Here is a 23,763-nt window from a genome sequence, read left to right as displayed (position 1 = left end):
TCATCTTCCCCTTGTCCTTTCTTAACTTGAAAATGGTCTCTGAAACAAAAGAAAGAAGTGAAAATGCATACAAGAGATCTCATTTCCATGAGTGACAAATGCTTCTGCTGCTAGAGAATTTGGAGCTGGACTTTCTGAGCAGTACAATGGAAGCTTGTGTTTTAATGGAGTTGCAAAAAGGTCCACTTGTAGTATTCGCTAGTGCTGGAAGTGAAAGCGTATTGTGCTGGGGTGGAGAGACCACTTGTGAGGCTGAAGTCAACATTGCAAGGAAACTGCTGGAGTACTGAACTTTCCTGGGAGATATATAGAATTCAAATGTATTTTCCTTTCAATTGCCCAATTCTATTTCATGCAATCTTCTTTGCAAAGGTTTGCAACTCCTATCTCTCCTTATTTGCTTATGCAATATATGGCTACTTGATTGTCTGTCTGCAATTTGAACTACTGTTCTTTTTAGCCATTTCTCAAATACAAGTAGAACTTGAACATGGCTTTCAGAACTAGATTTATGTAATAATGTTGGATAGTCCAAGTCCCTTCTGAGCATATCGTATTGAGTTGGGCACCCCAGTCTTGTGTGGCTGCACCTGTGATTAATATCTGTTGGGTTTACAGAGGCTGAAAAGTTTGGCCAAAAAGACTGAATGAATGAGAGTTTGGTGATATTTATTCTGATAGACAATGGCTGGGTATGCTGATTCCAACAGTCTTAAATACCTCATCTGCAAACATACAAGGGGAACAACAAGAACAGTCAATACATATGACCTAACATTCTCATGAAGGTCCTGGCTGATACAGACGACTGGATGGACAACTAGCAAGCCACGTAAACCAGATTTCTTATCCTTTTTCAAGGAAGAAAAGCTTTCCCTTCTGTGGTATTCAAGCAAGCTCTTATGAATTCCAGTTGACAAGATATAGTTAAGTGGGACTTCTGGAAGTTTACTATGAATCCCAATGAGAGAAGGGTGTCGAATGTGGGTTGTTCTGTCTCTCCTGAGGATCTGCTCGATATTAGCCAATCGTTTAGACATGGAAAGACTAATACACTGTTCTTCCTCACATGTGCAGCTAATACTGCTAGGCACTTGATGAATAATTTATTTATTTATTTTATTTATTTATTAACTTCTTGGAGCTGCTGAAAGAAAACAGTAGGATTCTGTCCTGATAATGTTTTTTTTTTTTTACTATGAAGCAAAATTTTTGTGGATGGCTATGTTCATGTTGTCAGTCAATCCCCAGTATCGACAGTAGATGAGGGAGAATCATGCCAATGTAATTCATCTTGAATTTTTCCCATTTTAGCAATTTATTTAGAACCTGTAAATCCAGAATGGGACAAAGACTACTTGACTTTTTTGGGATCTGAAAGTATGTCGAATAGAACTTGTTTCCTCCTTTTCTAAATGGAGACTGGTTCTATCACATGTGCTGCTAACACTGAGGCAAACTCTCTTTTCAGTATCTGACTTGATTCAAGGGTAGCAGATAGTACATAGTAATGACAGCAGAAAAGGACCAAATGGACTACCAGTCTGCCCAGCAAGCTTCTTATGGTAGTATCTGACATGCTGTGCAGGTTACCCCCATGTTTCTATTAAGGCTGGCAACTGCGGCTCTGTGCAATTATCCCCAAGCCTTACGATAGTCCATAAAATATTTACTGCTAGCAACATTTTTACTGGTGATGAGCCTTCTTGAAAAATCAGACAGTGCTGCTTTGTCCTTTGTTTATGGACTTGGCTGTAGAAGCAGTCCTGTGTTTTTTCCCTTATGTCTGCACATCAGTACCCAAGACTGTGAAAGGCAGGGCTTATGTTGGTTTTCACTGAATCCAATTCCTCTTTCCTGCTAGCCCCCCCCAATCAAAGCAGAGAAAGATTTTGCAGTTGCATCAAAAGCATAAAGGCTTTTGATGCAATGCAGATGTGGAGGATTGATGGTAGGTAGGTCTTAATAATTTAGGCAATAACCTTTGTAAATTATTTTGAGAACCCAACAGTCTGTGGTGAAGAGTGATCACTGTATGTAAAAATCCTGCAGTCTTTCCCCCCACTGGAAGAGTCTGCAAAGAAAAGAATGGCTGTGATTCCGAGAGTCAAAACTGAAGATCAGATTTTCCGTGCACTGTTTGGTCAATATCTGCTGAACCCTGGCCCTGGAATGGGGTCCTGTTTGTTGCTATTGGGTTTGTTATTGTAGCTATGGTTGTTGCCAGTAATGAAGGTAAGATGATATCTTCTGTGGGAGTAGTAATACTTTTTTCCTGAAAGGTTGATATTGGAATTTCTTTTGTGAAGAAATTTCCATAGAGACCGTTGTTAATGTTTGTAAAGAGGAGCAATGACCTTTAATCATATCTACAGCTTTTTTTCAGGTAAGCTTTTTTTCAGGTAACCTGTCATGCACATCTCTTAGGTCCAATAACTATAGCCAGGGAAGTTTTCTAGATCCTATTGCTATGGTAGATGATCTGGATGATGAACCAAATGCATCACAAACTGATTTTATTAAATGTTTTGTACGTTATTCTGCGTCATTGATATATGGCGTAAATTTATCCTGAATGTCTGATAATAGGGTTGACTTATTTTTTGTAAAATATTGTACAAGTATTGAACCATTTGAAACTGATGTGCTGAAATTCTTGACTTTAGCATTGCTGATTGGAAAGCCTTACCTATGGAAGGCAACAATTTTGCATGTGTTTTTGTCTTCTTTGCTTTCTTTAAAGCTGATTCTAACAGGCCAAGTCATGAGGGAGTTCATTTTTCCTGTGCTAAACTTTGGGCCTGATATTTAAGTGTGTTCAGCACTCGATAGCTGGATAACATAGAAACACAGAAGTAGCACTTATCCGGCTATCTAGCTGGATAACTTATCTGGCTAAGTAGCGATATTTAGCCTTAGCTGGATAAGTTATACAGGTAAGTTATACCTGCCAACGAGAAGGTTTTATTTAGCCGGTTGTAACTTTTCCAGCTAAGTAGTGTCTTGTGTAAGGATATTCAGCGGCATGCCCCTTGTAACTTAGCCAGATAAGTCATATCCGGCTAAGGGGGTTATTTTCCAACCCGCAAAAGGCCATTATCGCGTTGGTAGCATTCAAATTAGGTGGAGGGGAGGAGTTGGGGAGGAATTAGGGACGGGGTTAGGGAAATAGGCCGGCAGTAGTGCGGGAAATAGCACCACCTTTTACGGTGGCGCTATGCCCGCGATAGTGTGCATCACGGCCGCACTGCAGCAGGCGAAACCACACCGCCATGGTGCGGCTGGCTGCAGGCCATCCCCCGCCCCCCTTTACCGCCGCATTCATCATTCTGCAAGGAATAATGAATCCTGGCCTAAGTTACTTAAATGGCCATCTTTCAATTTTGGGCCCTGTGTATCTATTTTCTCTCCACTGATAGAATAAAACATGATAATTAATTCTGTTAATTGAACCTCGGTATATAAAAGTTATAAATAAATAAATAAATAATATTGAGTGATGTTTTCCAGAATTTTAATTGAAGGTCCTGAAGTGCTTTATGTATGGGAATGACCATTGCTTATTTAGGCACTGGTAAAAATTTCAGCACTGCTGGAAACTCTTCCTTGGAGGACATTTCCTCCTCATAGTTGAATGGCATGGAATCTGCCATCTTTTGAATAAAACTGGATAGGACAAATCCCCTGGCAGCATTTTTGGTTGGCTCTGGTGATATGAAACTTCAAAGGACTGAAATGAATGTACGATCAATACTAAAGCTTCTCTGGAAGATGTTTTAGCCCTTGATAATGTTTAGCAATGGGGGTTCTCCTCCTGTTTCTTTTGGGGTTTTTTTTTCATTTATTTATTTATTCACTTTTAATAATATTACAAAGAAAACGTTGCATAGAAATCCAAGAAATTAAGGTTTATTATTATTTATATACCGTTGTCTCAGCGAGCCTTCACAGCGGTTTACAATACAAGTAAATATACAGTAAGAGATGTACATTAATTCCATTTCACATTTGAAATCTCAGAATTAACATCATCCTTAAAGAAAATACAATATAGTATATCTCTAACTTACGTAGGAAATAAGGAGAGAAAGGAAAAAACAAAGGAGATTATGCAGAAATCATCAAATATAATAAGGTTGCCTCTACACAGGTTTCACAGTAGTGGATCCCATCCCTATAATTGCAAGTCATTGCGCCCGAGCCTCTAGGAAGGCCCGTAGCTGTTCAGGGCTGAAAAACAAATATAGGTGTTCCCGGCTAGTTTTATTATGCACTTACAGGGGTAGCGAAGAACAAAGCTAGCCCCTAGTGCTAGAGCCTCAGCGCGCATTGTTAGGAAATTTCTCCTACGCAATTGCGTGGTTTTTGCAAGATCTGGGAAAATACGGACCAGGCCACCTAAGAATTGAACATTTATATTTTTAAAATAATTCTTCATAATTAACCATAAATCATATTCTGAGAAAAAGGTAACAAATAAAGAAAACCTCTCAATAACTTCTACTTCGGAACTTTCAAGGAAATTGGATAAATGTGACAAATCTATCCCTTCTGAGTTAGGTACTATATTAGATTAGAGGTGCTTCTTTGTGGCAAGAAGAATATTTTCTTTACTGGTGGAATTTTTTCCAGAGGCAATTTAAGGCTCTCTTGTACATATTTCTTAAATGTTTGTACAGGTAACTCTCCCATTACCTTAGGAAAATTAAGGAGTCTTACGTTCAAGTGCCTAAAGGTAGTTCTCAATAGATTCTAATCTTCTCAAAGAGGAAGTCCTTTCATCTGTAGTAATTGCACTCAAATCTTGTAATTCTTTTAACATCTTCAGTTACCTTTTTTTTTTACAGAATTAACTTGATCCAATTTTTCTTGTTGGTGGTCCCATTCCAGTACATCCATTCTTTTCGATACCGCCTCCAGCTTTCTGGCCTGTTCATTAGAGTTCAGCGCTGTACTTGCAATTAAATCCCAAAGGGCGTCCAGGGTTTCAACCGCAAGTTTCACAATTCCTAAGGGGACAATTGGGCCAAGCCCCATGCTTCGCAGTGTTGCTGCCCTCCTCTGATGGTCTCACCACACCACTTTCCGGGGTGTCAGCTTGAGCTGGGGCTGCCCACCCTTCTGCTCCGACACCAGCAGTGTCTCCTGACTGAGCACGCCCGGTGACATCATCCACCGGCGACTCAGCTACTCCAACGTCTGACAGTGGAGAAGCTTGCGGCGGTGCTCTGGGATCCGGAGGAATCAGCGATAACTCTCCAGGTGAGTATGGGACTCCTCTCCCTGACTCTCCAGCGGGACTTGACGTCCTCATTCCAAGTGTTTGGGTTACAAATTCTGATATTAAACGTTGCCCCGTAAGATTGTCCAGTTCAGGAGGAAAAGACGCGAATCTTTCCCTTTTTTTGTGCGGTATTTTCCAAAAGAAACCAAAGTACTTAGAACAAAAGGAAGCGCAGAAAAAGGAGCAAGTTAGCATGCGACCGCTCCGGCAGCCATCTTAATTCTCTCCTCCTGTCTTGGGGTTTTTGATAGGGAGCAATTGCTGTAAATCAGTTGGAAACCTTTTTAGAATAGGCTTCTGTTATGTTTTAACTTGGTTTGTGGCCCTTGGGTCATGGAGAGAGCTGACTCCACCCTCAGGGAGGAGCCCTGTGGGGACTCTCCAAGACAGGCGGGATCTCAGCAGTGATGGACACAGGAGTCAGAGAATATTTATTATATTGCAATGGAGAAACCCGAGGAGCGGGTTTGTAAATTCAGTTCTGGAGTAAGAAGACTTGGGATGGATTCCCCAGTAGTGGTCCGCAGAGCGGGGTAACCCGGAGAATACTTGCTTCTGGGCAGGCCTTGTGCGAGGTAGCTCTTGTAGTGGTCCGCAGCATGGATAGGCTGGAGGTAGATGTTGGCAACTGGCACAAGACAGCATGGATCTGGTAGTGGTCCGCAGAGCGGGGTAACTCGAGGACCTACCCAGCAAGATGGAAGCAGTAGTGTAGAGCAGGTCTTGTACTCACTCCGTGATGTTGTAATGGAGAAACATACTCACAAATGGAAGTCCCAAGATAGCTCCGAGGAAGTGGGTCAGCAGAGTCACAACAGGAAGGCCCGCTGAGGAGCGGATAGCCAGGAGTGAGAAGAGCCCCCGAGGAGCGGGTACTCACAGTGCCGAAGACCCAAAGGGAAGCTGGAATAGGAAGTCCAATTGTAGCGTGGAATTAGGAAGGAAGGAATCCTTGCTAACTCAAGGAGCAAGGAGCCGGAAGGAGTTTAAATATCCCTCCCTGAAGTGATGTCATCCGGAGGGCTGGCCCAGGGTTCCTGCCCTGGGCCCTTTAAATTCTCCCCTGCTGGCGCGTGCTAGGGGAAGTCAGGGGATGGAGAACGAAGCCGGCGGCAGCCGCGGATCGAGGCCTCCTGCCCCTGAGCAGACAGGGGAAGAAGAGCGGCGTGCTGCGGGCGAGACGGAGAGTAGGCCAGAGGGCAGGTGAGCACGGTCGGTCGCAGCACCCGCGGTCGACCGGCGTAACAGCTCCGTTACTTGTGATGAGTAGAAGTAGACAATCTTTTTCATATAACTGTGAATAAAATCTAATCATAGCTATTGTATAAAGGGGTGGCATTCTCACGTAGTCTGTCGATGTGTTACAGACGCAGTATCTGATTCTGGTACTAACACTGGTGGAATAGATAGAGAAAGAGATTCTCTATGACAAAGAATTGCATTGGTGCCAGAATTGTCTGCTCCATAATTTTCTGTGACAAAGTTAATGGTGTGGGAGCTCGGTTGACTTAAAAGATCCTTGGAGCTGACCTGTCAATGCTGGAAGTGAATGGTGCAATTTTCTTCAGTGCAGTGACTTCTTGAAGTTTTTGGCATGGAAGGAGACCTTTTCTCTCCTTCAGATGAACAATGACTCCAATGCTTAGGAGACTCTGACCTTTTCTTTTTTAGATATTGGTCTGACCAAACTTTTTTTCTCCATGTTTGCGAGAAGACATTTGATATTTTTACTTAAGCTCGCTATCTGAAAATGCTCAGGGTGACATTCTCTCACAGGTGGCATAGTTAGACATATCATGCACAGAACTGAGGCAGTGCGAGCAGAGTCATGGAGCTCTAGGCTGAACATCTTGAGCCTAAGAAAGAAAAGAAATAAATACAATTAAAAAAAATACAAAAAAAAAAAAAAAATTATAATAAGACAGCCATCCAGAGAGAGCAAAAAATTATTTTGCTTTGGAAGAAGAAAAAGGACTGAGGAGACTTGTGCAGCGGCAGATACTGTGGGAACACCCATGCCTGGCAATCAGAGGGTCATGAGCAGTACAGATGGACCCATGAACTTGGAAGTAGGGTCTGGATGCACCCATGAACTTGGAATTAGGGTCTGGATCAAGACGCCACCTGAGCTGCAGAGCCAACCAGGGAAGCAGAAAGAAACCAAGGTAAGCAACAGGAAATGCTGAGGAGGCTGCCGCTGCTGAAATAGTCCAGGGGAGGAGTTTGGAAACTTCAGGGGAACAATGTGAATTGGGAGCTGCCAATGGCCCGTGTTTTTGATTTCTGTGAAAACAATCTTTCCTCCTTTCATTTTGTCTGGTGGAAAGTCTTAGATATTTCAGAGGTTATTTGGATTTAAGTGGATGATAATATTCTCCATGGACAAGCAGGACAAATCCAGCCACACAAGTGGTGGTAACATCATCGTACAGTGCCAACACAAAGCGTGCTCTCTGAGAGGTCAGAAAGCACTTAAATTCTCACAGCCTCTTAAGCATCTGGTACAACACTACTTTCTTTTCAGGAAAGTGAAATGTCACTTTTGTAAGATGAAAAAGAAAAACAAGAAAAAAACTGTTTGGGGTTAAATGACTGTTTACAAGCAATGCTGTTTTTAGTGACTGCATTGCTAATATATATTTATGACCATTCCTTGAATTTATAGCCAAATCTGCCTTGTGTGTGTGCAGTGATATTGAATAATCCTGGCATAAAAAATGTAGATGCTCCAATTGACATTCCCAATTCCTAACTATATTACCATGGCTCTGAATCTTGATTTTCTGTTATAACTGTTGCTCACATTAACCTTTTCTTCTGTAAAAAGAGAGTTTTTTTGAAGGGGGGGGGGGGAGGGGAAATAGCCAGAGAAAACAAAGTTGTTTATCTGTAACAGGAGGTTTTCCTTGGACAGAAGAACAAAATAGCCATACAAATGGGTGACTTCATCTAATGGCACAGTGTCAGAAAACAGCTCTCTATAGCCCAGAAAGTCTAAAGATCTTTCTAAGAATGAGTGGGAATTCCCGTGTTGCCGCTACCACATGCTTCCCCTCAATCATTTCACAAGCTAGCTTAAACTATTTTTGGGAGGAGGGTGGGATTGTGTGCAGGGCCAGTAGAAGCACTAGGCAGACTAGGCAGTCGCCTAGGGTGCCACTGGTCTGGGGGCGGCGACGGCGTGACCTCTCTTCCTTCCCGCCCATGCGACTGAGAAGAGGAAGTGGTGGGTCCTCACAGGCAGGAAGAAGAGGCCATGCAGGAAAAAGAAGAGTGCACCCCCTGGGCCGATGCAGGAAGAGGCAGCATTGGTTCTAGGTTCGTGTGGCATTTGAGCATAGGGGGAACAGAAACAGCGCCCCCTCTCCCCCGCAGGAAACAGAGCAACATCAACGCCCACAACCTCAAGAAATAGGGTGCTGAAAGAGGAGGCTGCTGCTGGACTTGTATTTTTACTGGCGAAGGGAGAAGGAAAAGAATGAGTGAGAGCATATGTGTGTGTGTGTCTGTCTGTGAGAGCAAGTTTGTCTATGAGAGCATATCTGTGTGAGAAAGCATGTCTGTGTGCATCTGTTAGAGCATGTCTATGTGTGTGTGTGTATGTGTTGCTGTTCCAGAGAAAGCATGTCTGTGTATGTGTGTGTGTGTGTGTTGCTGTATCTGCGAGAGCATGTGTGTGTGTGTGTTGCTGGACCTGAGAAAGTATGTCTGTGTATGTGTGTGTGTGTATTAGGGATTTGTAAGTGTGTGGGCCCTTTGGCCGAGATGAGAGGTGGTACTGCCCAGGGGGAGGAGCCCCGCTGGGCCTCAATGTCGGGAGGCAGAGTCTCAGCTGCGGGACGGTAGACAGCAGATGTGTAAATGGAGAAAGAGAGGGTGACCCCAGGAGGTGGGCCATGGAGCGGCAGCTCTGACACTGTCGTCAGACTTAGCTCGGGAGACTGGACTCTGGCAATAACTGCGGCACTACCCGAGGAGCGGGGAGTGCCAGAGGAGGTCACAGTCACTGTAGTTACACTGGGTCCATAGGGATGCTACTCAAAAGGGTCCCTCGGTGGAAGATCACGGTAGTGGTCTGCAGAGCGGGGTACACCGGCGAAGGTTCTTCTAGTAAACATGGCAATGGTCCGCGGAGTGCGATACACCGACGAGAGTTCCTCTAGTAATCACGGCAATGGTCCGCAGAGTGGGTTACACCAGAGAGAGGTCCCACGTAGATGACACAAGCGGGGGTCCACAGTGTGGTACTCACAGCGGCTGGAGAAGAGTAGAAGTTCCGAAGAAAGCCTCGGGAAGCGAGGCAGGTAGAAGTCTGGGTGAAGGACCTCCCAGGAGCAGATAGCCAAGAGACGAGGAAGGCCCCCGAGGAGCAGGTACCTGAAGTCTCATACCACGGAAGCAGGAACCGGAACAACGCTGAGAGTAGGTAATGCAGCAAGTGAACTCGTTGCCAAGTCGCTGGCTGTCTGGGCTGGCAAGCTTAAATACCGGAGTAGAGTGACATCATATGGTGGGGACGCCACCGAGGTTCCCGCCATTATGTGGTTAAAGCTGGTTGGGACGCGCGCCTAGGGAACCCCAAGGGGAAGATCGCGGTTGGCAGCATCCACGCTGCTCAGGGAGGCCTGGGAACAGAGGCCGGAAGGCCAGTGGAGACTGGCAGTTTGCCCAATGGAGCTAATGCAGCAAAAAGAGAGGTGAGCAGCAGCAGTCGCAGCCATCTGCTACCGCGAAGCATAACAGTGTGTGTTGCTGTATCTGAGACACACACTGTTATGCTTAGGTACAGCAACACACACATGTCTGTGTGTGTGTGTGTTGCTGTACCTAAGAAAGCATGTCTGTGTGTGTGTGTGTGTGTTGCTGTATCTGAGAGAGCATGTCTGTGTGTATATTTATTTATTTATTTATAGTTTTTTTATACCGATTTTCCTGCATAAAATGCATATCAAACCGGTTTACAATGAAACAGAATAAGCAGGAAGTAAAATTCCTTAGTCTAATACATTTAAACGTCAATAATGAAATAATTTTAAACAAAGCAAAAAGCTAAATAACATTAATAAAAGTTAAATTATTAACATAAACATAAATATAATTATATTAGAAGGACCACAAAGGTTAGCACAAAGGGGAAAAACGCCTGGTGGAATCGCGCCGTTAATCGGGTCGCCGCTGGCTGGTCGATCTGACGTCGGGGGGGGGGGGGGGGGGGGGGGGGGCGGGTCTTCACATCACTGATTTTCTCTTTTAACATCTCAGTTCATTTTTACTATTTTTTTGTGTCTTTTTCTCACAAGATGTAGTTTTCTTTAAGTGCCCGATGGTAGTGGGCTGCCCCTCTGTAACAGCGCCTGGTGGAATCGCGCCGTTAATCGGGTCGCCGCTGGCTGGTCGTCATGACGTCGGGGGGGGGGGCGGGTCTTCACATCACTGATTTTCTCTTTTAACATCTCAGTTCATTTTTACTATTTTTTTGTGTCTTTTTCTCATAAGATGTAGTATATGTATATGTGAGAGCATGTTCTATAATTGACCATGTGTGTATATGTGTGAGAGATTGTGAGGATCAACCTCTCACCTGTTAATCCATGATAATCTTAAGGCATCTGAAATTCAAGAGATCCCCAAGCAGTAATTGCTAGAGACCGAAGGCTGAGCTGAAGCAAGGCACCATCGAATTGTGTCAGATGTTCTGGAAATATTGGTAGGAGAATCAAAAGAAAAACAGCCAATCTTTGCAAACATTTGAACCAGATCTGAGGAGGTCAGAATGGGGCTATGAGATTCCCTTGTATTTCCTTAAAATTAGAGGAACTGGAGGGAATGCATACATTGATTCCCCATTCCAAGGAATAGAGAATGCATCTATCATTAAAGCACTGTACGTTGGCCTCTTGGAGCAGTAGAGTGGTAGTTTGTGGTTATATGGAGTCCCCCATTTCTGGAATAACAAGCTCACCATTCTGGGAGTGGGCATGAGCGGTGATTCCCACAGGTCTGGAGGCAGAAATTCAGTCTGACTCCAGCCTTTCTTAAAACATAATTTTTATTCACAGCTTCAATCATATACACCACAGTAGACTGCCTTTAGCTTAAGATACGGTAGTGTACTCTCTCTACTCACAGTTTGTACTGCTTCATCTCAGCTCAGAGTTTGGACAGTGTTATGTATTGGAGTTGTTATTTTTCCAGTACACATTTTATTAACAAATATACAGACAAATAATTCACAATCACTCTTAATAAGTACTCCTTAAATAGAATGGTCTACAATAGGCGTCCCCAAAGTAGATTAAAAAAAAAATAAAAAAATAGAGACAAATGAATGACAGAGTCGCCTTCCTCTCGGAGACCTGGGCCTGATCTGGTTATCCCCACCTGGATCCCAGCTCTTATTCCCCAGTCTCTGGTTATGCCTTCTGAGCCCCACCTGCCCTGCAGAATCCTGCCCATAGAGCATACTCTCCTTAGTGGATTTAAGGTGGATCAGGCGTCTAAGCCTGATCCTGTACAGGTAAATATGGGAACACTGGGGCACTATCTCACATACCTGTCCCCTCAGCTTGGACCTATTGGGCCAAGTATCCCTACACCCTCCTGGATCCCATCCAAGAGAGTCCAAGACCTCCCAGTCCCCTTCCTCTTAGGATTACCCTTGACAGCAGCACAACCACCACCCAGTGTATCATTTGCACAGTGCACATCCACAGTCCTTAAATTAAATCCTTTGCTGGCTCCGGGTTCGAATTCCACCCCAATGGAGCTTTACGGACTGACTGGGGAACCATCAGTGCTGGTTCCTCTATAACCAGCAGCGCCTGCTTCCTGGCATGTGGTATCTCTAATATAGAGCTCCTCCTTGGCTCCTCTGAATCTTCAGTTGCTGGAGTCTCCACAGTGCCATCCTCTGGGCTCTCTATGGACTCTTCTTCCAGGTTCTTCATAGCACCTCTCTGGGCTCGCCTTGGTTTCCTCCTCTGTACACTCTGCAGCACTTCCCCCTGGGCTCTCCCCAGTTTCCACCTCTTTTCACTCTGGCCACTAGCCCACACCGGTCACCGGCTTCTCCACAGCCTCACTTGCTTGGGTCTCTGCAGTGCCACCCTCTGGGCTGTCCATGGCATCTCTCACTTAACTTGCCATGCCCTCTGTGTGTGGACTTCTCATGGGAGGTGTTTCAGGACTCCTGGTAGTGTTTGAGCACCCTACAGGGTCTTCATCCGGACCACCTATAGCGCTGACTTCCAACTTCTCAACACTGCCTCCCCTTCTGGGCAGTCTGTGTTGCCCTTTCAGAGCTCTATGTGATCTTTCTCTCAGGGTTCTTCCCTGTCCCCTTCTCAGGGCTTCTCAAGGAATCAGTCTCTGGACTCTTGGTAGTGTTTGGGCTCCCTACAGGGTTTTCCTCAGGACCATTTATAGCACCATCCTCTGTGTTCTCTGTTGACTCTTCCGCCAGGTTCTCCACAGCACCTCTCTCTGGGTTCTCCGCAGTTTCTACCTCTTTACTTTCTGGCCACTCACCCCCGCCGGTCCCCGCTCCTCTGCAGCCTCACTCGCTGGGGTCTCCGCAGCACCACTCTCTGGGTTCTCCATGGCATCTCTCACTTGTCTTGCCATGCCCTCTGTGTGCAGAATTCTCATGGGAGGTGTTTCAGGAGTCCTGGAAGTGTTTGGGCACTCTAAAGGGTCTTCCTCAGGACCATCTGTAGCGCCATCCTCTGGCCAATCATTTTTGCAGCCTGCTGGCCATTCTGTAGTGCCTCCTCCTGGGCACTCAGTGTTGCCACATTCTGACAAGGCCAGAAGGCTCCACTCCAACAGAAGTTGACCATGGCCCAGTGTATTTCCTAGTTCTGTTTTTGCTCAGCCCAGGCCCACTGACTCCTTGCAATGCTCTCTTGCAACCTATCTCCCTCCTGGAGATTCTGGATCAAGGCCTGTAAGCTTCCTTCAATCATGCTCTCAGACTGTTGCATTCTGGTGCTGCAGTAACCTGGCTGCTCCACTCCAGGTTTTCTTGTGGCTGCACACCTTTCCTACAGAGTGCTTGCTTGCTGAAAGAGGGCCCGGCCCTGTTTCCATTCACCGCACTCACAGCCCATTCTGGCAGCTTTTTCAGGGCTATATCCTGTTCAGCACAGCCCTGCTGCACCCCTGTTCCTTCCTCTTATTTTTTTCACAGCATGAAAAGTAAAAAAAACAACAAAAAACCTGTATAACCAGCACTGACTAAATCACTTTTAATTCCATATCTATTTCCAGTCGGGCTTCTCCCGTTAGCCGATACAAACCTACCACTTCTTGGCTGTCCCTGCAACCAGGCCCACTTACAGTTTCCTCTCTATTTGAAATTTTAAACTTTTTTTTTCTTCAGTGCAGCTTCTGAGCCACACCCTTTCACATAAGCTACCATACTCTGTGCACCCCTGCACTCTGTACTTTGTTTTAGAGCCACAGAGTGAAAAAGAATTTTCTCTGATTAGTCTTAAATGTGCTACTTGCTAACTTCATGGAATGCCCCCTAGTCCTTCTATTATTTGAGAGTGTAAATAACTGATTCACATCTACTCATTCAAGACCTCTCATGATCTTAAAGACCTCTATCATATCCCCCCTCAGCCATCTCTTCTCCAAGCTGAACAGCCCTAAACTCTTCAGTTCTTCCTCATAGGGGAGCTGTTCCATCCTCTTTATCATTTTGGTTGCCCTTCTCTGTACCTTCTCCATCGCAACTATATCTTTTTTGAGATGCGGCGACCAGAATTGTACACAGAATTCAAGGTGCGGTCTCACCATGGAGCAATACAGAGGCATTATGACATTTTCCATTTTATTAACCATTCCCTTCCTAATAATTCCTAACATTCAGCCTGAAATTCACAACAGATCATGGTAGGACGAGTTAGGTTTCACATATGGAAGAATTTCTTAGTACATACAGGGTAAAGCCAGAATGGTATTGTTCAGCTTTGTCTAGGTACTAACGAACTGCGAAGGAGTGGAGATAGGTTCATGTTGCAGTCTTATAGGTGTTGGCAGTCAGTATTGAACGGTTGTATGTTACTGACGTTGCTATGGTCTTGTCGAAATGCCTTCACTTATCTCAGAAGTGGAAGGGCTGCTTGCTGATGGCAGAATGCAATGCATTTGTTGAAGCCAGCTAAGAAGGGTGTTATATCCATCGTAACTTGAGGTTAGTTTTAGTAAAGAAAACCAGAGTCGGGTGGATGTCATGTGGACTGCAGATCTTGATATATAAAATGCAAGCGGTATGCTACAGTCTAAGATATGTAAAGGTTGAGCGCTCGATAATCACCTGAAGAAGGTATGTAGGTGAGTGCGAAGAATTATCAGATCATGGCTAGTATGCCACGAGGGACGCGAGTTACCAGTAGTGCATGTAGATGTTATGGTTACTAGGAAAGAATTTTGTAGAAAGATATCTAAACTCGCAGGGTCGTAGTGCAAGGACTACAGTACTGTGGTATGCCATGACTGATGGTTGTAGAGAGCTTAAGGTGAAAATAAGCTTGTCATGAAGCAACTCACCAGGGATTGAGCCAATACAGAACATCCCTCATACCTGTATGAGGTACAGCAAATGGCAGTGAAGTAACTTTGGGCAGAGGAAGTCTGGAGACCAGAGTTGAAGATGTGCCATATAAAGTGTACAAAGTGGACCAGAATGGGATAAAGCCCTTCCATGTACTCTACCAGGCAGACGCCTTCCATATAGAGTGGTAAGGATTCTGTGTGGAAGTGTCCATGAAACTTCACGGACTGGAGGAACAGCACCAGAAAAATGGAAGTAGACGTGGCACCGCCTGAAGGGGCCATGAGTATAATGGAGCCTTTGTCATGTTGCAGTTTCACTAGAGTCTTGTTATAAGTAGCATGTGATGGTACATCTATAGCAGACTTATATCTCGAGGAAGAACAAAGGTATCCATGGATGGTGCTCTTTTGTTTGTGTGTTGTGAGCAGAAGCATCCATCTTGCGGTTCAGATGGTACGCAAGAATGGATGGATGGTTGATCAAGTTTGCTAGTGGATGGTTCTGCTCACAATAGGGGATCCAAGCACCACCCAAGGAGCTGGAATTGTCGGCTGAGTTGGGACGTCAATACATTCCAGTCGCTTACTGAAGATTGGTGCGTAAAACCTCTGTCTTTTCTGGCAGAGGTGGTAAGAGTTTGAACTGCCATGTTTGTTCGAGTATTAACGAGCAACCTGGTGGTCTACGAATGAAGACCACTTGGTTGGAGAGGCACTTCTTGAAAGCCTCGAGAATGTACCGACTCTTCCGAAAACTCCAGGAATAGCCTTTATAGGGCACTGAGGGCCATATGTAAGTGTGGAGTTTGAAAACTTGTGATCTGGGCACTCCAATATATAAGGGAGATGTCCATAGTGTAGGTCATCCTAGTGCTATATGCCTGAAGGGCAGACCTGCAATTAGATTTGTCTTGTGTCCACAAATGACGACACTGAAACTGAAACTCTAACATGTCAAGCTTCTGGCCATTTGCACCAGTGTGGTGACATGAATTGTTGAGCTTATACGTTTTAGCTAGAGCAATAGTTGAATCGATTGTGAGTAGCTGGCAAGGACGGATAGCATGACTGCACAATTATTCGGGAGAATCCTTTGGCTAATGTAAGGTGTAATTCAGCTCCAAAAGAAGAGATGAGAAGACGGTGCAGAGAAGGATTTCGGAGTAAATAGAAATTCCCCTGAGCACAGGGTACATATCTGGTCTAGCCTTTTAAAGAGAGCTGTCTAGATACGGAGAAGTAGGTGACACTTCGGAGTAATTGTGCAGTCACTACTGGTCAGTTCCTTAAAACTACTTGGGTGCTGAGGAGACACCAACGAGCAGTAGTGTGTATATGAAAGAAACATATGTTTATGAATGTCGAGAGCAGATCCAATCTCACTGACACAGCAAAGAAAGCCTGGTGCCCAGTGACACCATCGTAAGTCTTTTCTGACAAGGAGATGTGTATAGGGCATACAGGTGCAAAAGAAGTCTGATCTGACTGTCTTTTTTTTTTTTTTTTTTTTAAGTAGAACTAACTCCCCTGGTAGGGAAAAAAGCTTATGGTTCTGGGACACCAAAGGTACGGTACTCATGGCTTCACGTTGAAAAGTTGAGTCTGGGTTATAGGTATTAATCTTTGTCGGTTTCCTACTGAATTCAAGTGAGAAATGGATCTGTTTGCTGGAACAATTTAAAATGTAGCCGGAGGAGCAGCCTGTGGAGCTGGCTGCGCTCTAGGTGTCCTTGCTTGTCGTATACTTCCCCTCTGATGAACCCTAGTTCCTTGAGTACGGGACGCAGGGGGATAAGTACCTGCGTGGTCAGTAAAATTGTCTCCTGACGTCCCTTCGTGTTCCTCTGCAGGTACAGAGGGTACATCTGGGGAACAGAGGACAATTGACGCAGGGTGTCATGATAGACTTTTAATTGAGCCACTGAGTCTTGGATCTTGTCCCCGAACAGGTTGCTCCTATACAGGGAAGATCTGCCAGTTTATCCTGTACTTCTGGGCGTAGGTCTGAAGCTTTAAGCCAGGCCCAGCATCTAGTAATGGAAAAGGGATTGTCTAAGACATCTCCTTGACAAAACTGGCAAAGGAGAAGTCTTCTGGAGGAGAACGTCTCCTCTCTTCCGGGGGTGAGGGCTCTGAGAGCAATTCTTCGGAAGTATGCGAAGAGTCATCGGAGGATTCATCTTCCCAAGGATTATAGGGGGCTTCCCCTTCTCCCTGTGGACCTCCCGAGGGAGGAAGCACATCAAATCCAAGAGGTCGGGAAGGCTTCAATGGATGGCGGAATGGCTTCGATGGAAGCTGAACCAGCATCGATAGAACTGGTGCTGGCATTGATGGAACCGGTGTTGGTATTGATGGCATCGAAGCGAATGAAGTATGCTTAGGCCTCGATTTCCCTGATGGTCCCGGTGTAGGTTCTGGCAATAGTGGATCCCATGGAGGGATCTGGCCAGGAACCACCTCATCTTCCTCCAAGGAACCCGGTATGGGAATCGGGACCTGTGGAGACCTCGATGGAAGACTCGATGCCTGCATGTCAGGCATCATAGGATGAGTTGATACAGCACCGATGAGCGTATCTAGATGTTTGAAAAGCGGTGCGAAGATTGAGGGCGCGAACTGCGGTGTCGGTCTGGGGGCCGGCACCGGTGGCGAATGGATGCCCCAAAGAGCTTTTAGCACTGCCTCTTGGACCATTTCGTCCAATTCCCCCCTTTGAGGCTGGCATAGTTAGCTCTGTGCCTGGGGTAGGAGGCAGGCTAGGTGTTACTGACTCCTCCACAGGGATCTGTGGAGGTTCAGTACCCGGCACCGATATTGGTGGGGAACGCTTCGGGGCCCGGGTCCAGAGGAGGTTGGGGCTCCTCTCCCCGGGTCTTCTTCGTAGGTGGCTCGATAGCTGTCGATGCCACTGCGAAATCGGTGCTGGCACCGGACAGGGACTTACGTCGGTGCCAGTGTTTCCCTCGACGCTCGGCCCAGTCTTTCTCCGTTGCCGAGGATGATGATGCCAATGTTCTTGAGGGGGTCGGTGATGGATGGTCACCTGCTCTGTGGTGCTGTTGGCTAGGCGTTCCCGAAGTCGATGGACCCATTTTGGACTGCAGTGCCCGAGATGTAGACAATGGAGCAGCGTGCTTTGAACCAAAGAGCTGCCCTATTTTCTCCAGTCAAGCACGGTGTCCCTTAGGGGTCATCTGTGCACAACTCTGGCACAAAACACAAGTTTCATGCGGGTCCGTTATGGACATGGCCCTTGGACATTTGGGGCATTTTCTGAATCTGGTTGCCATTAGAAAAAATTGGGGCACCGAAGAAAATGCCGGCGGGAATTGACCGCAAAACACGGGGCCTTCACTTACCGGGCGTTGGAGGGAACGGATGTTGATGGGGGACCTTGTTGAGGGTAATTTTATGAAGATTAAACTTCGAAAGTTCCATGAGGAAAAGCTGTGAGAATTTCTCACAGAGCTCCTAACCATGAGGCATCTTGCTGCGTGGAAAAAAAGAGACTGAAGGGGGACCCCTGGTGGTTGCAGGGTTAGTGGCATGCTGGGCATGCTCAGTGTGCCAGTCAAAGTTCTAGAAACTTTGACAAAAATGTTCCGTGACAGGGCTCCATCTGATGATGTCACCCATCTGTGAGGACTAACATCCTGCTTGTCCTGGGAGAACTATTGCTATCCTTAAGAGTAACAAGAAATAGATTTACTTTATAGGATCTGCCAGGTATTTGCAACCTGGATTTGCCAATGTCAGAGGCAGGATGCTGGGTTCTATTAACCTTGGTCTGAACCAGCATAGCAATTCTTGTGTTCGTAGTTTTCCTCGATATAATCCAGATCAAGACATCTGAGAGACAATTCATGGAGATCTTGGCTCACTATTTTATGTCAACATTTGGTATACAGTTTGCAAAGTTTCTTAGAAGCTATTGTGGATTTATCCAACAAGGTGTTGAACTTCCTAACTAAAACTATTTTTAATTTTTTTCTCTTTTTTTTTACAGGAAGAGGGTGAAAAATCCCAACGTAGACTGAGGGCTGAAAAGCACTGGAAGAATGAAAATTTCACTGAGAACAGCGACAATATAGAGAGCCACAACACTCCAAATGTTCATCCAGCAGACGAAAAAAGACTGAGGGGAATTCCTGTGCAAGTCGGGCGCACATTTTTTTGCATCAGGGGAGAATAGCCAATAGCCTCATCAACATGAATTTGCATGTAATGAGCGCTATTAGTTGGACATGCGTTTTGGATGTTCTAATCCCCTTATAGAATAAGGGGTTGTGGATGCGCGTTCAAAACCTGTGGCTGAGCACAGTGTATTGCATCAGCCTGTATGTATGTTACTATGAATTCATATAGCTTCTTCTAGGAAATCCAACAGTAGCATCACTATGTAACAAAACAAAAACTTTCAGAATATCAGAACCGAAAACTTTCTGCAGCAACAGTGAAGCCTTTTAGTTGAGGATTCAAAAACTTAAGCTGAAAGCTATACATTCATGGCTGCTTTTCAAACACTGAAATACTAAGCCTTAAATAATCAAAATTGGTATGGCAGATTCATTTTGCCATATTTGAAATTACAGTATCTTTGCTGGGAGCACACAACGAGGTAGGCTGGCCCCTCTTGCTGTCAAAGATAAAATCTCTCATCACTCACATTGTTCTTCCTTAAACTTTGCTTCAGTGTAAGCAAGTAGGTTTTGTATTTGGTGCATGTGGGGGTGATCATCAAGCTTGCTACCTGAGTGCAGCCAAATAATTACTGAAGGGTAGCCAGATAAGCGCCACAACTTGCTCATTTTGGAAAGAAATATATCAAAAAATCAAGCATTAATGCTCTGTAATCACTTGAGCATTTATGCTTTTCCAGATAATTTAAGTTTTTGTACTTCTTAGGGGTAGATATTTAAAAGCAAGCCAGCTAAGTTACATGGATATTCAGTGGCATGGCTACGCTACTATATGCATACAAATGCTACTTAACCGGATAAGTATTATCCGGCCGAGACCCCTGAAAAACAAAAAAAACCCAAAAAAACTCATAAAACTTATCTGATCCATCAGGTATCCATCGAAGGCCGGGTCCCAATGCTGAGACCTCAGCACAGGCCAGGGCCTCAACCCGGAGGGGCCAGGCCTGACATGGAGGCCGGGGCCCGAACTCATGCAAGACGCTGCGAACCGACCCGGAGGCTGGGTCCTGATGCTGATGCCTTGGCCCAGACCCAGGCCCAACCCAGAGGCCGGGTCCTGATGCCACGACCCAACCCAGAGGTCAAGTCCTGACGCTAGTGCCTTAACCCGGACCTAGGCCTGATTCCGGGGCCTCGGCCAGGAGCTGGGTCCCAATGCCTAGGCTTTGGCACAGGGTTAGACCCAGCCCTTGATGTCCAGGCCTGGGAGCTCCGCAGTCTGTATTTGTTCTTAGGCTCTTCTATGCCAAATGACGGATGTCTGCTGGGGTTGTGCTGGAGTTAATTAACTCCAGCATATTCACTCCAGTGGATGGCGCCAAGGCCCTGGCATCAGGACCCGGCCTCCGGGTCGGGTCGCAGCGACTGGCATGGGCTCGGGCCCTGGCCTCCTGGTTGAGACACCGGCATTGGGCCATCCTAGGCCAAGGCCCCGGTGTTGGGACCTGATCTCCAGGTCAGGATGTGGCATCGGGCCTGGGTTCAGGCTCCGGCCTAGGCGACCTCGCCTTGGCCTTCCCAAGTCTGAGGTTTCGGCCTAGTCGCTGCCAGGGGATGTCCACCGAATTGGGTAAGTGGGGGCTGGATCCTGGCCCCGGCATTTTTCCAGAGGGGTTGGAGGCCTAGTTTTCTTTTTTTGGCTGTTTGGAGTGGGGGTTAATTGCTTGATTTCTTTTTTTCCACACGAATCAAATAAATCAAGCAATCCATGAAACAAAATTCGCGGAGAAAAAAAACTTGAAAACAAATTGAATAACGAAAACACATTTTTTTCCCCTGCACATCCTCCAAGTTAGCCAGCTAACCAGAAAAGTGACTTATCCTGCTATCTAAGGGCCGCTGAAAATAAGTGGATATTCAGCGGCTGCTAGATAGCTGGATAAATTCTACTTATCCGGCTATCTGGCGTTTGAATATCGGGTTCTTAATTTTTTGTAGTAATAGAACCTTTATGCTTTTTTTCAGGCACACTAGGAAACACTTAAGCTTCTGAGGAAAATGTCAACATTTTATTTATTTATTATTTATTTTTAGATTTTTATATACCGGTGTTCCTATATGAAATAAAGATCACATCGGTTTACATTGAAACAGAACATGAAAATTGCCAAAAGGCATTACATAGAACAAGGTTATGAAACTTGGAACAGTGTACATAAGTTCAAAATTTAACAATAACGTTGTAACATTGATGACCAAAAGATAAAGGAGAAAAAAAAAAAAAGACTTAAACAATTAAGTTGACAGGTCTTATTGAGCATTTTAGAAGTTCTGCATGCATTTAGGGCCATGTATGCAATTTAAGGTGCTGAAGTAAATCAAATATTTAAACAACTGCAGAAAAATATTCCTCAGAAAATATTCTTACATACAGAACACCATGCCATCTATATCTCAGTGCTTCCAATGTTTGTCTCAGGAACAACAATTCCTGACCAAGAAATCCTTGAAGGAAAGTTTATACCCTGTCAATTTACCACACAGGAATTTCTATTACAAATTTTGCAATCCCCTAGGAGTAAGTCCTGCAGGCTTGAGGATGCTGAAGAGTAAAATTTGTTCTTCATTACTGGTCTTAGCACATGATAAACCCAATCAAGAAACAGGACAAGGTGGGCATGTCCACAACTAAAACCAAATCATCAAGTTGGTTACTCTTACAGAACAAGCATGGGCCACCAGTTTTGTTTTCCCAGTACCTATCAGCAAGGGTTTATGCTTGACTTTGGCTGAAAGGTTGAAGCAGTTAAGATGGGATACTGAATTTGTGACAAAAGGCAAGGAAATAAACCTCCCTCCTCTGCTAAAATACTCCCTGTGCAAAGTTTAGATTACTTAACCCAGTCCCTTAGAAGGGTGATCCAGCCATGTACTGCTGGGCCTAGAGATCTCTGGAAAGGAAATATCTCAGTCTCTCAGCTCCTGGCTCCTCTGTCCCTTGTTGGGATTTTACATTTAGCTTGGCTGTGAAGCAACAGCAGCTATCTCTCTATTTCCTGAAAGTGCAGACTTCTGTCTCTCCCTCTTGCTAACTAGTTCTTCAGGAGAAGAACTGATTGCAGAGCTGCACTCTTCTCTTTCTGGCTCCAATTCCTGTCTGTCCCTGTGCCACACACACAGAGCCAGCCAAATTGTGCCTTTTAAACCTAATGGTCTCCCAGCATTCCTTTGGCTTCCTCCTCTGCAGGCTATGTAGTGCTGTTCTCTGGGCAGGCTAAACTGTACAGCCCTTTTCCCAACATGATGATAATGTGAGTGCTGGATGCTGGTTCTTGCAGAACATTTTTCATTTACAAGAGAGCACACAGTTGTTATTAATGTATTTTTATATTCCTTTGCCTTGGCTGTGGTGGCTTGCATTCTCTGCAAGGCTCCAACAAATAAGCTCGTGGGGGCAGGCATCTGGTTTACAGTAGCTTGCTACACACGGAAAAACAAATGTGTTTAAAAACAAGTTTTGGTTCTCTTGTGGGGCCCACAAAATGTACAAGCAAGAGCTACTGGTTTTTCATTTCCATTTTAACTGCACCTTTAACGGAGAGCCAAAGGTTTCCACTTTCTTTGAAGGTCACAGGTTTTTCCTCTCTTTTAACAAATATCTGTAATCAAGGGTAACTTCTTGAACAAAAAAAAAAAAAAAAAGGAAGACATACTGTTGCAGACGTAAACCCTCAGGCAAGTTAGTAAGCTCTAAAGCAATAAAAATCAGAAAAAAACCCCCAGCTTTGCAAACCCTCCTCCCTTACACACCCCACAAAAAACTACAATCCCAAACTAAACAAACAAAATACGAGCTTCCTAATGTCAGGTAGAACAACCAGATGCAGCTATGTGTAAACATATGATGAACCTTTCTGCCTGCACTTATTGCTGCATCTCTTTGCTGAAAGGAATGATACAATCTTTGGCCTTGGCTGTTATGGGGAATGGCTAAGAACTATCCTATATATGCAGAATTGTCTTAAGTTTGCTAAGAAAAGCTGACCCCTGACCCTTTCTTATTTTTCTCATTTCATATTAAGAATAATATGCAGACAGTCCTTCAGAACTTCATTATTAATTTTCCTGAAAGAGCATGGAGGTCAGACAGTAACAGAGTTTCTAGGCCTAGTAAAAATATACATTTTGCTCCCCTTTCCCACTATTAAGTATGTTAATGAAGTTAGGAGCCTGCCAAGGATAGTTGTTATAAATGTCACATGCTGCGGAGCACCAGGATCAAGACTTCCTTTCTTTCCCCAGCTTCTGATGCAGAAAATGATGACTGAGAGCTACTGTATTTACAAGGACTCCTAAAAGCCAGACAAAGAGCAGCATGAGGAAGCAGTTCCTAAATGATACCCTGCATCCTGCAATCCAGAGCAACATATTCCAGGAGGGGTATGGGGCCCATGGAGGAGACCTAGATAGTACCTGAGAGGAGATCCTTCCTGCCGTCATCATGAGCTCCAGCTCCGTGGGAGACTTGATCAGCCGCAGGTGCTGGATAAGCTGCCGTGCTGCTCTCACCTTGTTTGTGCTCCTACATCTCACCTCCACAATGGGGGCAAGGAAGTCAGTGTGGAGTTGCAAGTGGGATGGTTTTGCTGAGTCGTACCAAACGGTGACCCCCTCATCTTGAAACACACAGAAATAATGAAAGAATAAGCCCAGAAGTAGGAGTAAGAGAGCCACCTTAGGCTAACTAATATAATTGCTAATGTCTATAGCCCT

At 45.1% G+C, this 23,763-nt stretch overlaps 1 protein-coding gene across 3 annotated transcripts in view; it reads right to left on the bottom strand.

Moving 5' to 3' along the window:
• The window catches only part of XPNPEP3 (X-prolyl aminopeptidase 3), a 120,608-nt gene that overhangs the window by 48,495 nt on the left and 48,350 nt on the right, over positions 1 to 23,763 (bottom strand). For all 3 annotated transcript variants that reach the window (XM_029590449.1, XM_029590450.1, XM_029590452.1), the window contains exon 5: positions 23,464 to 23,666. In XM_029590449.1, the coding sequence (XP_029446309.1) occupies positions 23,464 to 23,666 (203 nt within the window). The remainder of the gene's footprint in view (positions 1 to 23,463; positions 23,667 to 23,763) is intronic.

This window comes from Rhinatrema bivittatum, chromosome 2 (genome assembly GCF_901001135.1).
Source record: "Rhinatrema bivittatum chromosome 2, aRhiBiv1.1, whole genome shotgun sequence".
Classification (NCBI taxonomy): Eukaryota; Metazoa; Chordata; class Amphibia; order Gymnophiona; family Rhinatrematidae; genus Rhinatrema; species Rhinatrema bivittatum.
Note: the sequence above shows the minus strand (reverse complement) of the source record. Positions and strands in the feature narration are given on the sequence as shown.